The sequence below is a fragment of the Triturus cristatus genome, chromosome 10 (genome assembly GCF_964204655.1).
Source record: "Triturus cristatus chromosome 10, aTriCri1.1, whole genome shotgun sequence".
Classification (NCBI taxonomy): domain Eukaryota; kingdom Metazoa; phylum Chordata; class Amphibia; order Caudata; family Salamandridae; genus Triturus; species Triturus cristatus.
The window spans coordinates 1,130,086,653-1,130,113,789 of NC_140593.1; the positions used below are offsets into that span (position 1 = coordinate 1,130,086,653).

The following is a 27,137-nucleotide window of genomic DNA, read 5'->3' on the forward strand; positions in this document are numbered from 1 at the left end:
GGGGGGTTCGAAGAATTGCCTAAAGGGATACCTCTCGGAAATACTGCTCCCACACTTAGATCCTGAAGACCATGAAAGCCTGGATAACCCCACCACCCTAGAAGAGATTCTCGTGGCGTTCAGGAATATAAAACCCGCCAAAACTCCAGACAGTGATAGGCTACCTGCAGAATATTACGCCCGATATGCAGAGCAAATGGGCAATAAGCTCTTAGAGGTCTACGAGGAGGCCCACTAGAACAGGGCCCTCCCACACACTACGCACGAGGATTTAATAGTAATGATAAAAAAAACCTGGACGAGGACTCCTCCTACAGACCAATATCGTTATTAAACATGGATGTCAACTCTTTAGTAATACACTAACGGGGTGCCTGCTCCCTCACCTCCCAAGCTTAATCCACAAAAACGAGTCAGGTTTCCTCCCTTGATGGAGTACCCTCCATTATGTAAGATGACTCTTGCTTATATATCACACCCCACAATTGCAAGGGGGTGACTATGCCCTAGCCCTCCTTGATATCCAACAGGCATTCGATTCACTGGATAGGCAAGTGTTGAGGAAGATAGGCATGGGACCTAAGCATGTGCAATGGGTCCAACTGTTGTGCGCTATCCCACATACTAGGGTACAATCCGGAGAAGAAGTATCGGAGACCTTCTGGCTGCGCAGAAAAACGAGACATGGGTGCCCCTTGTCGCCCCTTCTCTTTGCCCTTGCTGGGGAATCAATGGTGGAGAGGCTGTGCAGGACTGTTCGCCCCTGGGGATCACCGTGGGAGAGAACACACATGTGGTCTCGCTCTACGCTGATGATGCCTTGGTCTATCTGAAGCAAACAGCATACACAGTCCTGATACTCCTAAATGTGATGCAGGAGTTCAGGGAAATATCGGGCCTTCGTGTTAACCCTGTAAAGTTCAAGCAGTTTCCAATGGGGGGACTGGCATATATACCGCTGGAGGCACTACCACAGGTGGGACTCCCCTGCCAGTCTGACCAAGTTTGGTACCTAGGAATTAGATTAGCCCATACAGAAAAAAAGCTTCCTGGATCTTAACTTTGGGAGAGTGATATCCGGATTGCCGACTTCCATACGTTTTTGGAAGGACTTCTTCCTAATGGGCATGGTAGCCATTGCTAAAATGATTATGCTCCCTGGATGCCTATATCTCCTACAGGGTACTCTGTACGTGATTCCTAGATAGTATTTCAAAACCATAGGCATATTATGAGCTCACAGGTGGAAGCATGTCGGCCTAGCTACCCTTAAACGAATTTAAGGACAGGGAGGGCTTGAAGTCCCTCATATGGAACTCCACTGTATGGCCGCATATTTACCACACTCAGTCCACTGGTTGGACCCAAATGATAACTGGGAAAAGAACCTCCTACAAGACTCCCATCCAGGGGACACTCGCCCCATCCTGCTGGTGGGAGGGGCAAGAATTCCCCTACATTAGACAGCAGGTGTGCGAAATCTGGGAAGGAGCAGTCACGAGGCTGCTGCGGAGAGCACAATATGCCCCTGGACATGCCATTGTGGTCCCTCCAACCTTTTTTAAAAATAGTAGAATCCATGTCAGTGTAGAAATGCAGAGACAGGGCTGTTACACACTAGAGGATCCATACCATGAGGGACAGCCCTCCGACACCCTGGTGACCCTGTTGACACTGCTGAACATGGCAGGGGGGACGCAAATTGATATCTGCCTGGTTTAATAAGGAGTGTAGAGCCCTTAGAAGATAAGTAGCCCAGGCAATCAGATTGAATAACGTGGCTTTTGTGAGCGAATTGAGGAGGTGGTACAAGTTGGCACAAAAAAGGGCCAACATGGAGTGGGATGAAGATAGATGGGTGCTGATCAGGAAGACCTGTGATAAGAACGACTCTCATAAGTTCTGACTCCTAGGGGGGTTTTAAATAGGCCTCCACCGCCTAGCAATAACATTTCGATTACCGCATGGTATGACCATTTCTCTTTATTATACTCTGGGCCCTGCGTACCAGAGGCAGAAGACCCACCCATCCAGTCCCAGCAGTAGTTTTTTTCTCTTTAAGTGAAATTAGGATCTGCATCTCTTCTATCGCAAAGGCTAAAGCTGCCGGTCCCGATGGTATTCCAGGAGACGTGTTTGTACATGACAGTGAGACTTGGGCAAACTATATTTTGGCCTTAGCCAATGCAATTGCCAAGGGAGCCCAAATTCCCCCCTCCTGGAAGGGAGCAGAGGTGATCCCTGTGTTTAAGAAAGGTGACAGACACCTACCCTGTAACTATAGACCAATCAGTCTCATAGACTGTATCCAAAAGGTGTTTGCCCGAGCACTCCTCCTAAAGGTCCAGTGTTGGATGAATGACCATAACATCTTGTCCCCATTTCTAGCTGGGTTTAGGCAAAAAAGGAGTACTATCGACTAGGTGTTTTGTTTTCTTCTTCTCACCTGGAAGACAGTGGTCATTGGAGCCTCTATGTAGCCTTCATCGACCTTAAGACCCCATTTGATCTTGTTCCTAGGAGCAAGCTCTGGCAAGTATTAAATGATATGGGTCTCCCTCTAGAGATTCTATCACTCATTGTTCACCTTCATAAGGCAAACTTTACTACAGTTCGTTGGGGTTGCCAAGGCCAGCTTACTGACCCAATAGAAAGCAACAGGGCTGTTCTGGCACATACACCTTTCTCTCTCGTCTTAAATGGTGTGGTTCAGCATCATTCAGCGGATGTCCCAATTCTGGGGAGGGAACAAGTGGCAACCCTATATTTTGCAGATGATACCCTGCTAGTCTCAAAAACACCAGGTGGGCTTCAATTACTTTTAGATCGTTTCAAAACCCTTTGTGATTCCTGGGGTCTAGAGATTAATACCTCAAAGATGAAGCTTTTACAGCTTAACCCCCACAAGACATTTAGATGCAAATTATCACTGGGGGCGGTCCTCTTGGAGAAGGTGAGCACATTTGACTACCTGGGCATTACCATTTCAGAAGATATGTCATGGAAGTCCCACATAGCCAAACAGACCCTCAAGCACAGACAAATTGTAGGGGCCTTGATAAAAGAACACAGCACCTCCTTTAGCAAACCGGTGGCAGCTCCACTCCAGATCTACAAGGCCAAACTTGTAGGCTCCGCATTATACAGAGCCGAACTGTGGGGTTTTGAAAAGATGGACACCCTCTTGAACTCTGAGAATACGTTCCTTAGGTCCCTGGTATCTCTACCACAGAGCATGCAGCTACATCCGCTAAGGTTGGATCTGGGGAGAGCCTTCATCACCGGGAAGGCTAAGCTACGGCCCTTACTGTTTTGGCTGCGTGTAAGGGCCACCCCAGAGTTGTCCACATATTCTGCTGCCCCTAAGGAAGTCATTGCACTTGATCATTCTAGGAAGATTGATTGGATCCTTATTTTGAAATCCTTGTTAAGTGCAAAAGGTCTAGAGGGCTATCGGGCCTCAAAGGATCCACCACTGTTACCTAGTAAAGGCACAATCAAGAAACATTATTGGGACTGGGTAGCACAGGGCTCACTTACCAGTTCCTCATGGGGACGCTTAACTATGGAGTTTATGAATTTTAAATTGATTGCTTCATATGAATATTATTTTGAAATAATCGTCATACCCGAGGATAGGAAGCTCTACACACAGTTTAGGTTTGGTTCACTTCCTTTGTGTACTGGTTCCTGGCAGCAGGAAATCATTACCTCTCAGTTTTGCCCTAGCTGTCTTTTGGTAATAGAATCGATTGCCCACGCCTTTTTTGTTTGTCCCAAGTACTCCTGCCCAAGAAGAAAATGGCTGAGGCCAATATGTAAGCAACTGGGTACCCGATATTGCGCCAAAGCCCTCCGCATTCTTAGATCAGATACTAGTTCGGCAATTGTTTGCTCTGTTGCAAAGTTTCTGGGACATATGTGGGCAATTAGAAGGCATTTGCTGAAAGTTTGAGACCATTGCCCATGCTGATGATATTTTTATTCAGTTTTTATAATGCCTTTTTTAACTAATCTAGTTGCTATGGTTTATGTAGATTTGAAATTCTTAATCACCTACGAGTGTGGAAATAACCTTTGAAACCACCCAGCATAGCGGGCCATGCTATCCAAATGGGGATAGACAATGGCTTTTGCTGTCTTGGTGCCATGTGTACATCTATGCTACTCCAATTTTATAATGAATTTTAGATAATGCCCTGATTTATAATTTATAATAGGTTTTCAGTGACCTTTCTTTGGCCTTTCAAATTGCCTCGTATGAAATCAACTGTATTTTCACTTTTAGGGTCTATGACCAAAATAAAGTTTTATGATGATGATGATATCTATTATATACAAGGCCCTGCGAGATGACATTCCGACTGAGACGCTCTGAATCAAAGACCAAATGGGAGGGTGTTCTGGAGAACCCCATGACAATGAAAGAATGGATGTGGGTACATGAGGGGGTGAAGGCGGTTCGTTCCAATGCCAGGTTCAAATTATTGCAATATAATCATATGCACCAAGCTTACCTTTCTCCCAAAACTCTACACACCATATATCATACCCGCAGTGCTAGCTGCCCACGATGTGGGGAATTAGAGGAGGACTTTATCCACATAGTCTGGTCCTATGCCCTATTGGCAAACGATGCCGTAAATAGAGCCACTGGGTGGAATATACAACTTACAATGGAACAGGTATTACTGGGGCTGATCCCCTCCCCTACACGTTAAAAACTCAGTAGGAAGTTTATTTTGCTTAGTCTATTGTTGGGGAAACACCATACAGCTATAAAATTGCTGGGATTAGATCCCCCGAGGCACTCAGACTTGTTTAGAGATGTTGTTGAGTGGGCGACGGCTGAAGAAATACATATGAAACATGTCCGCAAGGACGATAAATTGGAAGATGACCTGCAGGCATGGGCGGCCATGTTCTCCAATTTAAAGGATCCCCCAAATGTGGCCCCCTCAGAGGAGCCAATAGGGTGACGCCTCCGTTAGTCTCATTGCCCTCAAGGGAAGAGTTGTTGGACCCTAGTATGGGTCCAGGTATCCCTGACACTACTTCACGCCCCATTCGAACGAGGGTAGCCTTGGCTACGTTTAACAGGATCTGATAGGAGAGCACGGCGGAGGGGGGTTTGTTGGGGATTTGTGGATCTGATTATATTGAGGACCACAATGTGATGTTCAAATGTAAATGGATTGCAAATTATAATTTCATCTTGTATCCTATAAAACCTCAATAAAGATAATTAAAAAAAAACATTACTTGTTCATAGGGGATGTTTCATACTTTACCACCTTACTCCATTCACCATCACCACTGCACACAGGCTGCATCACAGTCATGCACAAATGCACATAAATGTTCCTGCTGGTCATGTGCTTCCATGCGGCATACCAACCTCTCACGCACCCTTCCTTTTTTTCAGTTCCTCCATTTCATGGGCGTTACTTTATTGAGAAAATGGATATCGCAAGAGTAACCAGGAGGGATGCAGGAGTATGCGCCAACAGCATCTGTACATGGGCTAAAAGTCCGGATGGAAATGTATATGTTCCCTATACAATGCCCAGTGCCTACAGTAAGTATAGCTGTGAAGATAAACATTTCAAGTCACTTTTTCCGGTTTTGACATGTGTCCACCGAACCCTTAGATGTTGTGTGTGAATGGCGGTGTGATGCCATAACATTCTTTCTTTTGATAACAGTAGAAAGCTGCTTTGAAGCAAAATGTATGAAACTGTTCTTCACCACGAATAGCTACAATTACCGTAACTGTCAGGCCAATTTCTGGGGCTCATGTGAAGTTTGCACCCCTATTGCTTGGGGAGCGTATACGAAATTTGCTATCTGACCTAGCGGAACAACATGCTTAATGAATATTAATGAGGCAGGTCACAATTTGCAATCCACTGCGAATGGCTGTGAATATAGGAATGGTGGCCTGTGAGATATGGAAGATGATCATCCTGGCTTTTACTTTCCCATAGTGGAATCCTTTTTTGAAAACAAAGTTTCCCATTTGGGACACACCAGGTGGAGTATGCAGTGGTACTTCGGAGGGGTTGTCCACCAGTCTGCAGGGCTGTCGGCCCCTGCTCAACGTTCTTCTTTGTGTGTTCATGAAGGGTTTAGGCAGCAGGAGTGAGGTTCCATTTTGTTAGTTCTAGACCTTGACCTGTTTTGTTGTGATGATGTCATGGATTTGGATGGGAGATTGTTCTTAAGAACTGATGTGAAGTATCAAATGAGTAGTTTATTTTCTGTATGTTGTGAATTGAAGAACTGATCACCCACCTTACCAAATGAGCCACATATACCATCAACTGCTCTGGTGTACACCCCACAGAGTGACTGATGAAGTACATTAGGGCACCACAAATGGTGGCTGCAGGCTGCACCAGTAAGGGATCTTAAAACATTTCTTGTGAGTATTCAGACACATCATCCACTGCAGGAGACATGAAACCAGGGATGACTTCTGGAGGTTCAGAATTAGTCCTCAAAATTACCTGGCTGACCGCAACATCTCTTCAGACTTTGACCCCTCTCCCAAGACTGGAAGGTTTCCATGACCCACTGAATCTTTAACATAGGATCCTACACATTATCCCAGCATGCTACCGGTGTAACTGTGGTTGTCACAAAACTGCTACTCCCTTCTGAAAGTGAGTTACCTTGGATGTCAAAAGGGGTTTCTTTCGACTTCTGAGCACGCACTGGGTTATTTTGTACCTCACTGGGTTGCTTCTTGTCTCACTTCAATCTAGGCCGCAATGACTGGGTCGTCTTTCAAACCGTGTTCGACGAATTTGCCGACTCAACATGCATCCGATTTGTGCCTAGAACGACTGAAACGGATTTCATCACCTTCGAACCGACTGGGGGGTAAATATTTACTCACTGAGGCTTCTCTGAGGAAGCATTTGAAGGCTTGAGACGACTCCATGGGCGTCCGCAGATATTTTTTAAAGGGGGGGGGATATTTTTAACGTCATCCATCCTCCAGCGCTTTTAGACAATGTCAAAGGGCAGGGGCATAGTCATTTAAGGGAAGTGAAAAATCCAGGGGGCAAACACCCGCTTCTCGACCCCCCCCCCCCCCCCCCCTGTTGACGCCCATGGATGGCTCTGTTCAATAATACATCTTGGGACATATAGTGCTGTTTCTAGTTTACCTTAGAAATGTATGCAAACATATAAATGTATAGAAACTTTCTCTCTCGGCTCAAGAGTTCTATTATCCTCTACCTGCATTGCTGCGCATTATGCTTTTTCAGGTTCAGAAAGAACCTCAAGACTCATCTGTTCAAAAGGTTGTCCATTTTCTCTCCTTCTGCATCAAGCCTAAATGCTTCTGTCGCCACATCATTGTCTCCATTTTATGTTGAGGGAGGGAGTGGTGTGAAAACAACACAATGCTGCTGTAGGGTGGTCATTAAAAGATAGCAATTGCTCTCCCTGTTGTTATGTTTCTGAGAACTATGCAGTGGCGACTGACGCAATACTAAAGAGGGGTGTTGGGGGGCGGGATGGGAGATTAGGGTGAATAATATATATTTTTTAACTCACCTGATGACGTAGCCGCCTCGGTCCTCTTCTCCGGCTCTCCTCCCAGCATGCACTGGGACCCAGACTCCCCAGCCAATCCCAGCCCTGCTCTCATTAGCATGAGAGCAGCGCCAGGATTGGTCTCAGAGGCATGATTTGCCGCTCAGACAGTGCCTAGGAGCCTGTGACATTTCTCCAATCCGGATGTGCAACACAGCTGGGTTGGAGAATCCTAAGTGGGCATGTCTGTTTGGCCACCATAAGACGGGCGGCTAAACAGACGTGCACTTACAGTGTGCCTACCACTGCCCCCTGCTATGCCAGGCCCCTCCCTACACTGTTCCTGCTCAGGCAAAGGTCTGCCTTAATGTTATTGCCTTCTTTTTTAGTACCATTGCCAAAGAAAGTTTGAAATACAATAATATGATGGGTGAAACGCTTGAATTAATCCCAGCCACTAGGAATTACTTGGGCCGCATCCCAGTTCATCATTGCAACTGGAATCAAGTTGAAGATCGGCCTAAATAGGTGGTAAATGGTCTAAGGTTGCTGATGTTCCTCTTCAGCGGGGACCTGACCTGGCAATTCAAGCTGGGCTGTTCTGATTGGAGCAGAACCAAAGCTAATCTGCAGAAGGTTGGTTCTTGTCAGAGATGGCATGGTGGGAAAAAGCTTGAACTTGGATACTCCTCAGGAGAGGGGGAGGTGTGGTGCAGCAGCCAGAGCAGCTGACTCCTGGACGCAGGGTTTACGGTTCAATCCCCGGTGCCGGTGGCAGCTCAGCATCACGTGACTGGACAATAGCTCACTTAATCTCCCCGATGGCCCCCAGTAACTTGAAACCCATAAGGGGGTGATATGTTCATACTTTGCAAATAGGAATTATCATTTTTTTACTTTTTATTAAAGGAATTACCAGTGGCAGAGATTTATCAAGCATTCCATGAATCAATTTTTTGATCTCATCTAAGCGACAACAAATGAAGTTGAACACCTATGAAAGCACAGCTCTCACAAAGCCTGGTTTGCCTGTTATTGACCTTCTGCTTTGGCAACCATCAGTCAAATGTATATCACAACATTAGCCTTCTTTGCCGGGCAGGGAACTAGCAGACACAAAGGAACCCAAGGCAAGGATGTCTTCAACAAGTCTGTTTTGTTTTGATCCTGAAGAGACCGGAGGTGGTTGGCTTTGGGAGCAACCAGATGAAAGACAGAAATGGAGACAAAGTTATTTTCTGTCATTTTGCAGAACTGGGTAGAAAAGCCGCGTGGGATCGCTTCTACGGTGAGTCAGCCTTTGGAACCAGGAATGGATCATACACCTGAAAATTAAAGGGGGAATGGTGGAGATTGTTATCTCATTCAGTAAGGGCGATTCACCACTCACTCTTGGATTGATGTTACAAAAAGGGCTTATTTTTAGCATTCTTATAAGTAGCATTCCAAAGGCAGCTTGCTGCTTAGAAATAGAAAAAACTGAAAAATAGTATCTGCTGTGAGTTTTCCTCACTGCATGGAAAAGTCCTAAGAAATGTGACTCCTGGTTCCCATTGGATCTGAAAAAGCCATTCACAGAGTCTAGAAAAGCTGAACCAACAATACTAAGAGAGTCTTGGATGTCTCCAGGAGAAGCCCAGATGTTCTGCAATTTTTTGGGGAATGAAGAACATTGCAGAAGAGTCAAGGAACAAAGAAAGGGCAATGTACCTTGAAGAAAACAAACAAGACCAGTGTTTCCATGGCTGTCGTCCTGATGGAAAGTAGGAAGAAACCTCTTTTCCCTTTTGAAACCATGGCCTGGTGTCAAGAGAAAAGCCCATGAATTTTTGGAGCACCACGCAAGACAGTATGGATCTTTTTTATGCACTCTGGAAGTTTAGACTTAGGAACCTTTTATCTCCAGAGGGCTAGAATGACAGCATGAGTTCGGAAGGTAAGATGTCCTTGTTTGTCCCACCATGACTTTTGGCTGCACAATATAAGGCTTCATAGGTATGTCCAAACAAGGTAGTCTACCTGTTGGAACTCTGCCCAGCTGCATCTCCCAGCTTTTCCCCACCGATCGATTCCAAACTCCAGAAAAGAGCTTGAAAGATTCAAGTCAGAAACTACAACACGACAGCTTACAAATTCTCCAACATCTGCCTAATGATGATGCAATCTCAGCAGCTATGATTTCCAGAGGGATTTAAGACTCATTATTAAATTAATGTGCCTGATCATGTACTTCCTTGCTTAGCCTCAGCTCCTGGCTGACAATCCATAGCAATGAGGAGACGATCTATGTTCCTGAGCCTTGCTAATTAAGAAGTAGACTGATTTGCACGGAGACAGCCTGCTTTGGACTGCAAGAGCCTGACATCGTGCATGTCCTTGCTGTAGCGAGATGCATAAGTGTGACCCCAACCAGAGACAATGTTCCATGGCCCAGGCTTACATGAATCTGAAAATCTGAGAACCTCTGAGAACCTGAGTCCTTTTGATTAATTGCTGGGGGCATAAGGCCTGCATGTGACCTTGCAAGAGAATCCTCGCTGTGAGACCCCGCACCCAACCACAAATTTAAGTCTTTATATGACCTAAGTGTAGCATGTTGTATAGTGTCCAGTCACCACTGTGAGTCCCTATGACCAAACCTTGGCTATACCTGAGGGCCTGTATCCCAAACATAACCAAACGCTGCACCGATGATGCTGTTTCTGCAGCAAAGCTAGGACCATCATTAACGCCTAATCTATTCTACACTCAGGCTTTTGATGTACAACTCATTGATATCAGGTATGTCTGGCTAATAATGCCAATAGAAGGAAATTAGGATTAAAACACCCAGAATTCTTAGGGTATCACATAAAAACACAGGACAGGAAACAATGTCATGAGATAGAGGGCCCGATTTACAACTGGACTTACGACTCGTAAGTAAGTGTGGAGTCTCCGCACTCGGGCAGAATTTCAGTACTACAGTTCTCAGTGCAGAGATTCCGCCACGAGTGCAGAAAATCCATACTTGTAACTTTACGAGTCATAAGTCCCTTTGTGCATCAGGCCCTGAGTGAGATGGCCACTCTGCTCGTATGTGATTGGGAGCAGGTAATGGTAACCTAGAGTTCTCCTTTCTGGTGTATTCTGCAGCCTTTACCTGACAGTACCAACCACATAGGGTGGGGTCTAGATGTGTTGCCATGGGGTCCCGTCTGATGGCAGCTCCTAAGTTGATCTTGAGTGAGCAGGATGCGTGGCTTCACAGAAGTGTTTTGGACCAGGTTGCTGCCAATGGGCCACCACACATGGCTGTTAGACTTACCTCACGGCTGCCGATCCAGTGGTACGATTTTGCACACTCTTCTCTCTGGGGGGGGGGGGGGCCTTAGTAAGAGATGCCTTCAGCGTCTCCATACTGTTTTACCTTCTCTTTCCCAGAATCCTCTAGTGAATATTTCTGCAATATATCCAGCCCTTCGAAGATGGGCACCTTATCATTGGGTGCTATGAGGTGATTTCCAATCCAATTAATGAATAAGCTCTCTTCCTGTGAGGTATACCCTGGCTATAGGGTATAAAAGCCAGCTGATTTGTTTCTCCTTGCGATGCAACATTCTTGCTTCCTTTTGGTGTGTTTCCTCATTCCTGATCACTTTTAGGATTTCATGGTTGCTCAACTAGATAGTTCCTGCTCCTGGCATTTCCAGTATATCCTGAACTATCATGCTTATGGGAGTCCCGTCTCCTGTCCTTGGGTTCCTATGGTTACCTGTACCTTGCTGTCAATTAGGAGGTTTTTCACCTTTGGGCTTTCTCCTCCATTTGGAGCTCCTTCTGGAAGGCACAATCTGCTTGGGTGCTTTTGATATGTCGGCAGCATCATGGTTATTGGAAGGAGTCACTCTTACCTTTGGCAGATCAAGACTGTAAACATCTGGGCTTCACGACCTCCCCGCAGTAAGAGGTTTTTCACTAGAAGGACGTCTCATGACAAGATGGTCACACTGCGGTAGCCTGACTCAATTTCACCCGACACTACTCAAAGTCTGAGTTCCTCAGACTGTGGTTCTCCTTCTTTATCAACGTGGAGCCTTGGAGCTCCCAATAACACTGCAACACTCAGCTCACTCTTGCACCAGACTATGAACAGTAGTGAGGTGTGTATTGAGGGTGAATTCTGGGCACCATCATGTGATCCTTCATGGGCCTAGCCACAGACACCTTTTTAGAGCTCTGCAGCCTATTCTTTCTTTGCATATTTTATTGTTGTTGGATTATGTATGCTGGTTGTTTCAGGGGCACAGCTCCCACACCAATATCCTAGCAGCAATAGTGTTTCACTGCAGAGAGACTATTTTATATTGGAACATTGCTGGATCCAGAAAGTTGAAGGTGAATGCAATAATGGACCGATTCGTCGTAACACATGCTTTCATATGCTTCCAGAGAACATGGAAGGAAAACAAACTCCTGATAAGTGGATTTAGGGAGTATTATGTGCTGGCAAGATAAAGAAGAAAGGTCACCCGAAGGAAGGTTTGTCTCTCAATATCCAGATTAAGTCTGCTTTTGTTGTAACTAAACGAAACATGTATTCTGCTAACATGCTTCCCCTTCAAATGGAACACTGGACGTGGGGGGCAAGTTCCAATCCCTTGTTGGTGATGAATATACATATACTGCCAAATCCACGTCAGAAGAAGCAATATATCAATTCAGTTCAACAAAAGCTATTAGAATTATCTGTCTCGATGGGAACAGACCTTGGATGTTAACAGGAGATTTAAATCTGAACTTAGCTAGTCATAGCTAGAGGAAAGGAGTCTTTTCTAGAACTTACACAATGCAACATTCTTGGTACGGCAAATTGGAGACGCTAGATCATCCTCTCCTTGCAACCCTCGAGACCCTTGGCTTCAGAGTTTTAAATGGTCGCATTCCCCCTGATGTCACAATGGCTTTTACTCACAGAACAAGCCAATCTGGTTCAGTATTGGGCTACACGTTTATCTCCAGGTGAATATTTAATTAAATCCAGGACTTTTGAATTGCTCCAAGATGTGAAAGTGATCACTATCCTCAGCGTATAACTAACAGCAACTCTAATAAGATGACAGAACTCAAGACGATGGGGGGCTCTGCATCAAGCCTGCATCAGTGGGATAGAGGTTCGTGGAATGGTGGCTCACTGGCAAACTACTCCAATTGGAAGCAGGCAGGAGGAATGCCCCGTGAGAGGATGGATGATTTGATCACTGCTTGGGAATTAGCATTAAGCAAGCTCAGTACCCAGTTAGCGGGTCATCAACAGTGTTATAACAGCAGTAAGATACCAAATCACAGAAATTGTCATTCAAGGGAGCTAAGGGCCTAAAGAAAAGCCCTTGATCAGGAAGCCAAGAAATTGAAAAACTCTGAAGATAGTGCGGATCACGCAAACAAATTGAAGGAACTGAGGAAGGCATATAAAAAAGCTCTATGGGATGCAAAGAGAAGTGCAGAAGATTCTGAATGGCTGGACCTTTTTTCAGGTATGCAAACGTAAAAATCAACGGGCCTTCTAGTGTTTTATTAATAACCTGGAAAAATATCTAAATTTTACAGGAGGAAATACGGTCAATCAAACCTCATGGGTGGATTGCATAAAAGATCTTTACCATTCAAAGGATGTAGTATCTGTCCAGCAAAGTGATGATCATGAAATAACCTCCATGATATACTCTTGGCCAGAAATATTCAAACTATCATCAGATGCTGAGTGGACGGTGCAACTGGCCCGAATGGCCTTCCTGCGGCGATATACAAACAAAACTCAGGAGTATTGGAGGTATTTATTGAACTATTGCTTGGCTGTTGATTCCATACCAGAATCTTGAAAAGGGTCGATTTTAAATCCAATATATAAAAAAGAATTATATACCAGTACTCACAGCTATCAATATTAAGCTTAATGGATAATGAAGCAACTTTTTTAGCGATTTTACTCTTGTCCGACCTGAAAGCTTGAGCAACAGAAGAAACATTCATTCATTACAATCAGAAAGCCTTCCGGGCAAAATCCAGAATTTTGGACAACTTCATCTGATTGGCCATGTTATTAAACAAATCAATCCAGAAAAAACAGAAAAATCTACTCCTGCTTTATTGATTTTTCTAAAGTTTCCGATAATTGTGATAGGAACTTCTATGAATGAAATTGGTCGCTTGGAACATTTCGGACACTTTTCTGCATGCTACTCAACTTCTTTACTCCAATTATTGGGTACAAATAAAGTTGGGAGACAATCACATTTTCAGAAAAAGTGCAAACAAATAGGGGTCTGAAGGAAGGTTGTGTGCTTGCTCCCACTCTGTTTAAATTGTTTATTTCAGATTTGAGCCCTTGGTTAAACCAGGCACAATCCCATTTAAATGTTTTAACTGTATACTATAAAGAAAATTTCATGACAGTTTGTTTTGAGAAAACCATTGTAATCTTTGGGAAAAAGTGATTAAGAAAGAAACCAAATTCATGATCTTTAATCCTCCATCTAAAACGCGGCCAAATCCTTCCATAGGTGGGACAACTCTGGAGAGAGTCCACACCTTTGATTATTTGGGCCTTACTTTAAATGAAGGACTGTCTTGGGCCACGCACCAAATTAAGGCCCATTTAAAACTAGCCCAGTCGATTGGTGGGATTTTGAAGTTTTATAACTCTTCTTCTGCAAAACTGTTAGCGCCACCGGTTGAAATTTATAAACTTCAGGCTCGTGGTCGGATACTTTGCGGTGCAGAACTCTGGGGTCTGAAAAGCTGCACTGAGATTCCACGTGCTGAATCTAAGTTCATAAGGCACCTGCTAGCTCTTCCCCAAAGTACTCCTTCACTCCCACTAAGACTCGACATGGGCCTGCGACCTATAGATGAAGTCCTTGGCCTGAAACCTTTGGTTTTTTGGAGGAGGATTTGGACAACGCCTGAGTTGGAGGTTTTTAGGAATGAACTAGAGGAAATAATGAGTCTCCCGAGTGCAGGTAGGTTCCCTTGGCTTCAGTATGTAAGGAGGCAACTTGGTGCACTCGGACTTTCTGATCTTTGGACAGCTCCAGCGACAGCTTGTCCTACTATCTCCCGTAAAAAACTCACCAATATTTATCACGAGTTCAAACTTTTAGATACTATTTCGTATTCCCAATCCTCTACTCTAACGCAAATCTTTCTAACGGCTAAAGATGATTATTATTTTGAAGAGGCCCTAAGTGAGATCAGACCCCATTTTAACAGGAAAGTGTTTATACAGTGGCGATATGGCACACTCCCTGTAAGAGCATTCACATCCAAATGGTCTCTTTCTACCCCGGAAAATTGTCCCAGTTGCGATGCAGAATCTGAGTCCGATATACACATACTTTTTTTTGCCCCGCTTATAAAAAGAGCAGGAAATACTGCATCGTACCTATCTGCAGGAACCTAGGGTTTATTCACTGCAGGGAAGCTTACAGGGTCCTTAAAACAGATTTATCTAGGCAAATAGTATTTGCAGTTTCCTCATTTCTTGCATCAATCTGGAGGAAAAGAAGACTAAATGTGTGCCTTTAATTTGAATTTTGATGTCTCTAGTCTCTTGATTTATTATGATGAAGGTCCTCTCTATAATTCAATAGTTATTAGATTATCTTTACTCTGATAGGTTTAAGAAATGAAAGGTTATGTCTGTGTTCTGTTCCTTTGACAAATGTTCTATTGTATTTTTATTTTTTACTGTTGTATTTGTATGTGCTTTTATGACTAATTAGTCGAAATAAAGTTGAAAATGATTAAGAAAGGTGTTTGGCATTAACGTGAGATTAGGAACAAATGGAGTCAGAGTTACAAATACTTGGGTGTGTGGTCGTAAGATCGTGGTTCATACCTGTTGCAGAACAGTGCAATGAAACCTAAGCTGGCAGCACAAATGTACATGTTTTAGACGCTTTTCCGTAAATCACCAAAACCCTTCCTTTGTTACAGGTAATTGAGGCAAAATTAATTCCCACACTGTCTTCCCTGAGAAGATGGGTCACTCTTTAAATGTCTCCCAAACTAAGGTGTACCAGTTCTTATTTAATCTTTCCAATAATGCATCTCAAGCACAGGTGAGACTGGAATTTGGGCTAATTGATCAACCAGCAGTCCAGAAGGCCTCTCTGATGAAGTACGCCTTCTCTCTGTTGAAGGCAGAGGATGGTACATTAAAAGCATATACATGGAAAGAGATTCAGACAGGGATTTTACAAAACCCCTGGATGATAGAGATGACCTCTGCTCTGAAACATCTTCAGGTTGATAGTTTATGGGACCTCAACCAATCATACAATATGGGCTAATTAGCAGTGAGCAAGCAATTACGGTGGTACTCATGTTCATGGGACAAGAAAAAGTTTAGTAAAAAAGAGTCATAAGTTGATGTCCATAAACCCATGCAAACAACTACAGCACCAAAAATATGTAGCTGAAACTATAGTCGCTACTTAAAATCAGACTAGTGCAACCTCGATTTGACACTTTCGTTTCGCTAGATTCATCGTCAAAATGGGGGACCGCGCCACTTGAAAATAGATGCATGTTTATACTGGCAAAAAGAAACATAGTGCGCCACTGGGGAGCTACCCTCCCTCCCACGCTTTGCGATTGGAAGCGAGATGTGGACTGGTGCATGGTGGTGGAGAAAACTGTCTCTGTAAAAAGAGTGAGCCGCAAAAAATGGGGGAAAATTTGGAACAAATGTAACGAATTTAGGGGGAACCCATGTACGCCTCCTCTGGGTGAAATAAATCTTTCCACAATCCACTCAGAGACCATTTGATGAAATTATCAGAGTGACTGTGGGTAAAGAGGACAGTGACCCGGCAAGGCTCATTGGGGATGCCCTGTGGTGGGAGGTGGTAGTGTTTGGTTGTGTATGCAATATTGAGAATGTAAGATGTTTCTCCTCTGTTACGATAATAAAAAGATTATTAAAAAAAAAAGAAAATAAAGGCATGTTGTGTTCACTATATACAGAAACTTTTTGCACCTATTGTGTATTTGTCCGTGCACCCTAGCTGAACGAAGATACTGGTGACGGCCGGTATTTCTTCAGTTTTGTATAAGAATGTGTCGACAACCAATTATTTTCTGCTTCAGAGGTGACTTCTCCTTGGTGTCTGTTCGTTGTATTAAATTTATGGATAAAACGGAGCATTTTTAGGTCTCGCCTAGCAAATGCAGCGCATGCGCTGCTTCGCCTTGGCCAGATTATTGTTGTCGGTTTGGTGCGCGAAGGGAGACAAACCATCTGCGCGCACGGACAGGCAATGTGCACGCGCATGGCGTCTCCTCTCTAGCGATGTAAGCTTTCACACGCTCCCACCTTGATTTCGGTTTCAGGTTCACTGCACGATACAACTATACAAGGCAGACACATACATTTCAGCGCTTCAGCATATCAAGAACTTTGTGCCGCATGGTATTTACTTTGCTTTTTTTCGCTTTTGTTGCCTCAACACACAACAGTATTGTTCTTGCCTTGCCGTGCTTTTTATCTGCCCGCACTCTATCCTGCCACTTATCCTCAGGTTTTTAACTCGCCGTGCGAACCAGGTCAGCAGAGCTGCTGTAGAGCCAGAGAACCAGGTCAGCAGAGCTGCTTTAGAGCCAGAGAACCAGGGCAGCAGAGCCGTTGTAGAGCCAGACAACCAGGTCAGCAGAGCTGCTCTAGAGCCGAAGAACCAGGTCAGCAGAGCAGCTCTAGAGCCAGAGAACCACGTCAGTGGAGCTGCTTTAGAGACAGAGAACCAAGTCAGCAGAGCTGCTCTAGAGCCAGAGAACCAGGTCAGCAGAGCTGCTTTACAGCCAGAGAACCAGGCCAGCAGAGCTGCTTTAGAGCCAGAGAACCAGGTCAGCAGAGCTGCTCTAGAGCCTAAGAACCAGGTCAGCAGAGCTGCTCTAGAGGCAGGGAACCAGGTCAGCAGAGCTGCTTTAGAGCCATAGAACCAGGTCAGCAGAGCTGCTTGAGAGCCAGAGAACCAGGTCAGCAGAGCCGTTGTAGAGCCAGAGAACCAGGTCAGCAGAGCTGCTCTAGAGCCTAAAAACCAGGACAGCAGAGCTGCGTTAGAGCCAGAGAACCACGTCAGCAGAGCTGCTGTAGATGCAGAGAACCAGGTCAGCAGAGCTGCTGTAGAGACAGAGAACCAGGTCAGCAGAGCTGCTTTAGAGCCAGAGAACCAGGTCATTAGAGCCGCTTTAGAGCCAGAGAACCAGGTCGGAAGAGCTGCTCTAGAGCCTAAGAACCAGGTCAGCAGAGCTGCTGTAAAGCCAGAGAAACCAGGTCAGCAGAGCTGCTTTAGAGGGAGAGAACCAGGTCAGCCGAGCTGCTTTAGAGCCAGAGAACCAGGTCAGCAGAGCTGCTTTAGAGGCAGAGAACCAGGTCAGCAGAGCTGCTGTAGAGCCAGAGAAACCAGGTCATCAGAGCTGCTTTAAAGGGAGAGAACCAGGTCAGCAGAGCTGCTTTAGAGCCAGAGAACCAGGTCAGCAGAGCTGCTGTAGAGCCAGAGATCAAGGTCAGCAGAGCTGCTCTAGAGCCAGAGAACCAGGTCAGCAGAGCTGCTTTACAGCCAGAGAACCAGGCCAGCAGAGCTGCTTTAGAGCCAGAGAACCAGGTCAGCAGAGCTGCTCTAGAGCCTAAAAACCAGGACAGCAGAGCTGCGTTAGAGCCAGAGAACCACGTCAGCAGAGCTGCTGTAGATGCAGAGAACCAGGTCAGCAGAGCTGCTGTAGAGCCAGAGAACCAGGTCAGCAGAGCTGCTTTAGAGCCAGAGAACCAGGTCATTAGAGCCGCTTTAGAGCCAGATAACCAGGTCGGAGGAGCTGCTCTAGAGCCTAAGAACCAGGTCAGCAGAGCTGCTGTAGAGCCAGAGAAACCAGGTCAGCAGAGCTGCTTTAGAGGGAGAGAACCAGGTCAGCTGAGCTGCTTTAGAGACAGAGAACCAGGTCAGCAGAGCTGCTTTAGAGGCAGAGAACCAGGTCAGCAGAGCTGCTTTAGAGCCAGAGAACCAGGTCAGCAGAGCTGCTCTAGAGCCAGAGAACCAGGTCAGCAGAGCTGCTTTACAGCCAGAGAACCAGGCCAGCAGAGCTGCTCTAGAGCCTAAGAACCAGGTCAGCAGAGCTGCTCTAGAGGCAGAGAACCAGGTCAGCAGAGCTGCTTTAGAGCCAGAGAACCAGGTCAGCAGAGCTGCTTTACAGCCAGAGAACCAGGCCAGCAGAGCTGCTTTAGAGCCAGAGAACCAGATCAGCAGAGCTGCTCTAGAGCCTAAGAACCAGGTCAGCAGAGCTGCTCTAGAGGCAGGGAACCAGGTCAGCAGAGCTGCTTTAGAGCCATAGAACCAGGTCAGCAGAGCTGCTTGAGAGCCAGAAACCCAGGTCAGCAGAGCCGTTGTAGAGCCAGAGAACCAGGTCAGCAGAGCTGCTCTAGACCCTAAAAATCAGGACAGGAGAGCTGCGTTAGAGCCAGAGAACCACGTCAGCAGAGCTGCTGTAGATGCAGAGAACCAGGTCAGCAGAGCTGCTGTAGAGCCAGAGAACCAGGTCAGCAGAGCTGCTTTAGAGCCAGAGAACCAGGTCATTAGAGCCGCTTTAGAGCCAGAGAACCAGGTCGGAAGAGCTGCTCTAGAGCCTAAGAACCAGGTCAGCAGAGCTGCTGTAGAGCCAGAGAAACCAGGTCAGCAGAGCTGCTTTAGAGGGAGAGAACCAGGTCAGCCGAGCTGCTTTAGAGCCAGAGAACCAGATCAGCAGAGCTGCTTTAGAGGCAGAGAACCAGGTCAGCAGAGCTGCTGTAGAGCCAGAGAAACCAGGTCATCAGAGCTGCTTTAAAGGGAGAGAACCAGGTCAGCAGAGCTGCTTTAGAGCCAGAGAACCAGGTCAGCAGAGCTGCTGTAGAGCCAGAGATCCAGGTCAGCAGAGCTACTTTAGAGCCACAGAACCAGGTCAGCAGAGCTGCTCTAGAGCCAGAGAACTAGGTCAGCAGAGCTGATGTAGAGCCAGAGAACCAGGTCAGCAGAGCTGTTTTAGAGCCAGAGAACCAGGTCAGCAGAGCCGTTGTAGAGCCAGAGAACCAGGTCAGCAAAGGTGCTTTAGAGCCAAAGAAACAGGACATTGGGGCTTATTTACAAGCCCCTTGCGCCGCCGCTGCGTCACTTTTTCCCACACAAAAGTGAAGCACCGGCAGTGCAAGGGACTTGTAAATAAGCCCCATTGTGCCCATTCGAATGCAATAAAACAGTTACGTAACCTTCACACCACGGACAAAGTGAAATAAAGCACCAGTTTCTAAAGTTATTGCTCTTTCCACAGTTACTGGTAACTCAAGTCTCCTGACTGAGGTCTACTACATTTATTGTAATTTAAAACTTCAGGTATCAAAATGCAAAGTTGTGTGAGCTATTAGCCTTACACTGGCTAAACAACTGCCTCCTACCATAGGACTGTTGCGAGTGTCTACAAATCTAAGATTGTATTTTGGGAAATAGATGATGCACCTCATGCCTGCAACATAAAACAAGCATTTGCAATGCAATAGGGCTGGCATTATTAAAAGTTTGAGCTATTGGCGTTGCAAATGATAATGCTGGTTAGTTTTTGTATTTTTTTGTTAGAACACCAGCACCACCACCACTAACACCACCAGTACCACCACCACCAGTACCAATACCACCACCACTACCACCACCGCTACAACCACCACAAGTACCATAACCACCACTACAATTATTACTATTACTACTCTGTGGTGATAGTAATAATAATAGTGGTAGTTATGGTACTCGTGGAAAATTACTATTATAAATTACAATACCTGTTAACTTTTCAAAAGGCATTGCCATTTACAATACCAATAGCTCTAAAATTCGCAGTTGGGAGACTTATTGCATTGTAAATGCTTGTTTTAATTAGCAGTCAGCCTCTAGAAGAGAAGGAGATGTAGTTAGAGCTTGTTTATTTACTCTTAGGAATAATATTGAGCTGGCAGGGTCAGCTGGAAACATGCACTGCAGTGATTGCATTTTATAATGTGTTATATTTTAAAACTTTGTGTTGTGTAACTTGTACCTACCCAGCTTACCCCTTTCATTAGATGTCAGGATAGCACGCACAGCGAGGAAAAGTCATTCAGTGGTTAGGGCTCTAATTTTATGTTTTATATTCTAGATTATATCATCTGAAATGTTATGATTGTGATAGGACACAGTGTTTTATGATTTATTACTTAAATGGCTTTAATGGTATTATTGAATCATGTATTTTGACACATTTGCTCTATGGGCCGAAGCCATTTAACACTTTAGTAATGTTAGCCTAATCTGCTGAGCTCTAGTTTTGGTATTGTGCTCATTTTATTAATATATCCTTTAACTTGATGGGATGGATGTTTCTGTACCTTATGACAAGGGATAGGATATCCTTTGGTTGCTTAGCGGACGGATGTGAATGTAAAGATAATTGTACGGCACTATTGGAAACATTTTGATGCCAGTCAGTAGGACCGCTGACCGCTATCGCGGCACTCAGTAGACCGCCAACAAGCATGCGGGCAGTCCAACCGCCCTATTTGGATGTGACCGCCGGGCTGGCAGTCAGGAACATGGCAGGGGCATGCTGCGGCCGTGAGAAAGGTCCGCAGCACATACCGATGCTGTGAATGCATATCCTGCATGTCCGTGCACCGTGTGCCATGCACCATGTGCTCTCCATGCCACTGGAATCAAGCTATCCTGGCTGAAGAGGGGTGAAACCCAGAAACCGGTCCTAGGATGCTTGTTTCCAGTCCAGGGAGGTCCTGGCTTGGCAGTTCGGGCTGGACTGTTGCCATTGGGCACAGGGTCAAGACTGATTTGCATATGGCTGGGTCCAAACTGGAATGGTATGGTGAGCCAAAAAACGATGGATTTAGGCCCAGATCTCTGTACTGCGGTGAATGTATGACATTGTTCTGCATTCTGTCCCTCAACAGTTCTTTTTGCATCTGTCACCCCGAGTGGGACGGGTATGCTCAGACGTGAGTCCCGTGCTCTCCATGCCACTGGAATCAAGATATCCTGGCTGAAGAGGAGTGAAATCCAGAAACCGGTCCTAGGATGCTTGTTTCCAGTCCAGGGAGGACCTGGCCTGGCAGTTCGGGCTGGACTGTTCCCATGAGGCACAGGGTCACGTCTGATTTGCATATGGCTGGGTCCAAACTGGAATGGCATGGTGAGCAAACAAACGATGGATTTAGGCCCAGATCTCTGTACTGGGGTGAATGTATGACATTGTTCTGCATTCTGTCCATCAACAGTTCTTTATGCACCATGTCGTGCATGGCATATGGTGCACAGAGGTGAGGGGAGCACTACATGTGGCCCCAGCGCCACATTTCAGTGGCCCACGACAAATGGGAGCACTGTTGTTGGCCTCCAATATCCCGTTCCGACAGACGTTTCATGACGGTGTTCCCGCCATGAAAAGGCTTTAGGAAAGGGATATTGTAATCTCCATGGCGGTGCCTGCATCAGCAGCGCCGTCATGCTGGGACGATGCTCTGACCACCGCCCGTTGGGATCTCTGATCATTGTGGGGTGGCGGCCTTTCGTTGGACAGCGATGGGTCCAACCGCCAGCATGGTAATGTGGCGGTCGGATCGAGGGGATGTCGGTGGTTGAACTGCCACAAACGACCTGTCGGTGACCTGACCGCCTGACATCCTAATCAGGCCCTATGTACGGTGGGTGTACTGGGGAGTGGTTTTCGCATGCATGCTGATTCTGTATTTGCAGATGCAGCCATGGCCGCTGCAGGTAAGAGTGGTGGAGCCGGGTGGGGGGATTTCAAGAGATGACCACGAGGGCAAATTCATTATTTATTTAATTTTCCCTCGTGGTTGTCTCTCGAAATCCCCCCCACTCGGCCCCACCGCCCCACCGCTCTTACCTGCAAAAGCCGCGGCTGTGTAGATGGTTTATATATTAACTGTAATAACATTTTATCACTGCATACAGATAGGAAGGTGGCAATGCCGGCCCCTCGTAATGAATAATTGAATTGCCTTAGCGCCCTTTCAGAGGCGGTGTTTTTTGAGGCAGGCAAAGGACACTTGTGATTTCTAGCATGTTTGCACAAAATAAAGATTTGAGCAGCCTCACTGACCCCTCTTTTTACCTCCTAGGTGCTGGTCGCCCATCGGCCGTGTGGGAGGACAGCAGTCTGTCAGTATAGACAAATCAGGCTGCATGGTGACAGGCGTCATCTCCCACGAGCTGATGCACAGCCTTGGTTTCAACCACGAGCACGTCAGAGAGGACAGGGACAGTTATGTGGTCGTAAATTGGGACAACATTTTAAGTGGTATGTTCTTTTGTGCGTAGATTTGCCCTCTCTTTCTCCACTCTTTGAGAAATGTAGTTCTGCAAAATCTTTAATTGGCCACTGTATATTTTGTATAAAGTATAGCAGTGCTTAATTAGTCAAATAAATAAGTGTCAGGGCGCTCATCAGGAGGCCACCACAGATTGCACCACCCATTGCCACTACCAGAGCTGCAAATGACCGTACCTACACAACTGCTAACCATCACATTGATACAAGTGTGACATTTCAGATTTTTTGAGGGCCCCAAAGTTATAAGAATGGCTTGGGCGGCTGGTATTAGTTGTATTAATGTATGTTAAATTAATAAACAACTGTTGTACTGCTCATATTTTAATTGCACAACAGCGCCACCATGTGGCAGCTGTCATGAGTGCCGGTGCTGACAGTTAAGTTCTGGTGCCGAGCTCCGGAAATCACCGGCTCAAATTAAGCACTGATGTATAGGGTTTGTGAAATGTATAGTGTTTGGCAAAGGCCATCCACTGAAACTTAACTGGCATGTTAACTGTCATTGGCAGTCGTGGGGTGTAACTTAAGAGAAGCTAGTAAAAAGTTACAGGGAGTATGTCTGACCAAAGTCTTAAAAATTCATTCTGCAGTTTCTTACATAAAATTATCATGGAACACAAGTGTTGGTTTTCCTGACATTTTGGGCATGTTGTATTTTATGAGTATGCTAATGATTTCTTTGGGATAGCAATTACTCTGAGTTTTCATACATGCTTTTCTTACAGAACAGTGAATCTAAGTCGCAGCTACGGCCTGTTGTTTTTTTTTTTTACATGCCTTGCAAAGGCAGGAGAAAGGGTCTTTCTCCCAGTGACAAAGCAAACAAACATTGGCAAAGTGATATGGATGTACCATTTATTTCCATTATCCATAGAACAGATCAGATTCTGTTATCGCCTGTAAAGTAGGGCACACTACTTCCACACAAATAGGGAAAATGTTCCTCTTGTGTTGTTCATTCTACGCAACTGTGTAGCTCATATTTTCTATGTCAACTGAATTTACAAAGCAACGTTGGCGCAACTGTATTGATGATATTCACAAAGTGCGTTCATTACAGGTTATTCATCTTACTTTGAAAAAACGTATACCAACAACATGGAATTCACTCCCTATGACTACGGCTCCATTCTGCACTACGGAAAGTAAGTTCAATGTGTCCTAACACTATGAGACTTTGTGAGTTTGTAATGTGATGCTTTGTAGTGTGACGCAGTGCTTAATTTGAGCAAGTGTTTTCCGGTGCTCGGCACCGGCACTTAATTGTCAACATTGGCACTTGTGACGGTCTGCCACAAGATGGCGCTGTCTGGCTAATTTAGAGATGTCAACTACAAAAGTTAATTATTAATTCAATATACATTAAAAATTACTATTAACTGCCGCCCAAGCCATTCTTATAGCTTTGGGGGCCTTAAATAGTCTGAATTGTCACAATTGTAGAAGCATGATGGTAAGTAGTTGTGTTCTTACTATCATTGGCAGCATAGCAGGGGCAATGTGCAGTGTAAGCTGTAGTGGCCTCCTTGCGAGAGCTCCTGCAATTATTTCTATATAAATTAAGCACTGACATCGGGCGAAGGTGTGTTCACTCAACCCAGCTTCCCATGAATTGGAGTGAGGGGGTGGGGAGGGTTTAAGAGGAAACCTAGCCTATGGGATTGGGAATTCTTTGAAGGTCATTATGAAGAAATTAAGATGTGCTGGGACACAGGGCACTGCCGCAGTCCAGGTGGGTTATTATCAGTGCCTGGACCACCGTCTTCCACTGTCTTCCATGAGGTACTGGCAAGAGAGAGAAGACGGACTTTGCTGAGCAACCATAGCAGAACATAGTATGCAACAGACGCTTTGGGAAGTTGGGTAGAAAATTAAAGTTGCTGTCAAAAACAAAACCCTAGATTTTTGACTGAACACAAGAGAAATAGAATCAGCCCGAGTTGATCCACCCAGTATATGAGGGACATTGTACCAAAGAGGAGAACTTCACTTAATTCACCGTTTAATTTAAGGCAGTTGATGGACATCCAGGTTTCAAGTGCCTTCAAGCAATCATGAAACCTTCTTTGCACATCATATTTGTTATAAAAACTAGAAATGATAAGTTGGGAATCATCTTTGTAAGTGAAAATTTCAATACAAATGGGAGAATGACATCAGCAAGTAGGGACATACAGATATTAAACAGGGTCAGGCTGAGGGAGGAGGCGTGTGGCACACCTTGTAGAAGCAGAACTGGGTCTGAACACTACTGGATGAGAGGCACTGACTGACATCTGATGGATGGAAAGGATTTAAAACATTTAAGAGCAGGCGGGCTGATGCCAAGATCCGACTTACACTTAAGAAGAATAGAGCGGCCCAAGGTAGAAGGGATGTAATTCTATTAGGACATGCCACTCACTGAATTCAGGGGGTGGAGACATGTAACTCTACACTTTGGGGCCGATTCCGATCCGGGTCGGAAAGCACTCCGACCGAGTTGGATCCGGAGTGTTTTCCGACCGAGCCGGACCCCCACAGTCCGCCCGAGCGAGTACGATGCGCACGTATGCTGTCGGACTCGGTTCGTCAGACTCCCATAGAAGTCAATGGGAGCCAGTTGTACGACGCGTACATGCGCTCCCATTGACTGAATGGGTACGTCTCGAACAAGTGCGCCCCCTACAGTGGGTACGCGTCGGTGCCATCCGCACCGTACATGCCTGTGTTGGGGAGACTCATAGGTCTCCCCCCTTTGTCCGAGTTGTAGGGCTGCGGGTGTCAGGGGGTTCGACACAGACCTCCGAAGTCCGACTCCGGGAGCTTTTGCGAGCCGGACACTCCGGCTAGCGCAGGCTGTCCGACACGTGCATCGTATTGGCTCGGTTTTAAATCGCAGCCATTGCACACCATGGTTAGCTTCCGACCGAGACGTACGGAGCGGTTCGGACCCGGAAATGACTCGGTCGGTGAATCTCACGTAGCTTGCATCGTACTTGTTCGCTCGTACAGCTGTACGAGTCGGCCGGAAAACACGCGTACGGCTCATAGTTTTTCCGGCCGGATCGCGTTCGGTGCCCTTCCGACCCGGATCGGAATCGGCCCCTTTGTAGTAAACTTACACTTGTAAATGGTGAATAGCCAACAGAGCTAAATTTACTACATAGTGTAAGAGTAAATTTACACATATGGATCTACTTGTGTGTAAATGCACCTTTGTGAATAGGTCCCACTGTGTTTTTATCATCTACCTCTTATTTATTCTGTTCTTAGGAAATGTCTTCTTTAGCAAGGGTCTGTAATCAGGTCAAGGTTTCTTTTACTAAAAAATGTATTCCTATAGTGGTTTCTTTTCATCATCCTAAGCTTCCCAATTCTAGTCATATCTAGGAGGATGCGAGGCTGTGGAGTGAACAATAGAGAAAGCAGTAGGCGCTTAGGAATGACATCAAATGCCATATAGTACTAAGTCTGTCCCCAAACCCCATTTATAAAGTGCCCAGTTACTTGCCTCAGGTCAAGACCCCTCAATGGGGCATTAACTACAGAGGACTTGGAACCTGGTTCTGACTTCTTCTGAGTCCATTTACTTTGTTCCTGAGAAGGTCCACATTATCCAGGCCTTGCTGTCCTCTGCCTCTGACCCTCTCCACTATTGCTTCTCCCTCTGCTTCTCTGCCACTGTCTATTCGGCTCCTCCTACGTCTCCTCCGCTGATACCAGCTCACTCTCTTTCTCTGCTTCGACTGCCCCCCACTCACATTTCTCCGTTTACTCCTCTGTATGGGTTGCTCCACTCCAGCACACCTCTTTGTTTCATAATCTGCCTTGATGAAGCAAGTTACAGCATTTCTGCTCAAAGTCCCATATTTGCCAAGCAATTGGCAGTCTAGTTGTTGCACTAAGATCTCAAGCTTTGTCCCTTGCGCTTTCTCCCTTGAAGGGACAGAAGAAGTCAAAATAAACAGCCCCTCTCCCTACACTTCATTAGGAATCTGACCTGCTCAGCAGGTAAGGAGTGTACACATCAGGCACATCTGGCATTCAGTCACAACCCCATTGAAAATGGTGGAAACAATATGGCAAACTCGTTTTGTTGCGCTTTGTTTGTTTCTAACGCCCATGTGCTGATACCGCTGCTCTGAAATTCTGAAAGATGCATAAGGTGTTCCGTGTTTTTTTGGGAACATTAGTTGCTTTTATAACATATA

The 27,137-nt window shown here is 45.6% G+C and overlaps 1 protein-coding gene across 2 annotated transcripts in view; it reads left to right on the forward strand.

Annotated features, from left to right (window-relative positions):
• The window catches only part of LOC146796722 (astacin-like metalloendopeptidase), a 123,547-nt gene that overhangs the window by 42,175 nt on the left and 54,235 nt on the right, over positions 1-27,137 (forward strand). For both annotated transcript variants that reach the window (XM_085630231.1, XM_085630230.1), the window contains exons 4-7: positions 5,426-5,578; positions 6,768-6,885; positions 22,733-22,911; positions 24,005-24,089. In XM_085630231.1, coding sequence (XP_085486357.1) covers positions 5,426-5,578; positions 6,768-6,885; positions 22,733-22,911; positions 24,005-24,089 — 535 coding nt within the window. The remainder of the gene's footprint in view (positions 1-5,425; positions 5,579-6,767; positions 6,886-22,732; positions 22,912-24,004; positions 24,090-27,137) is intronic.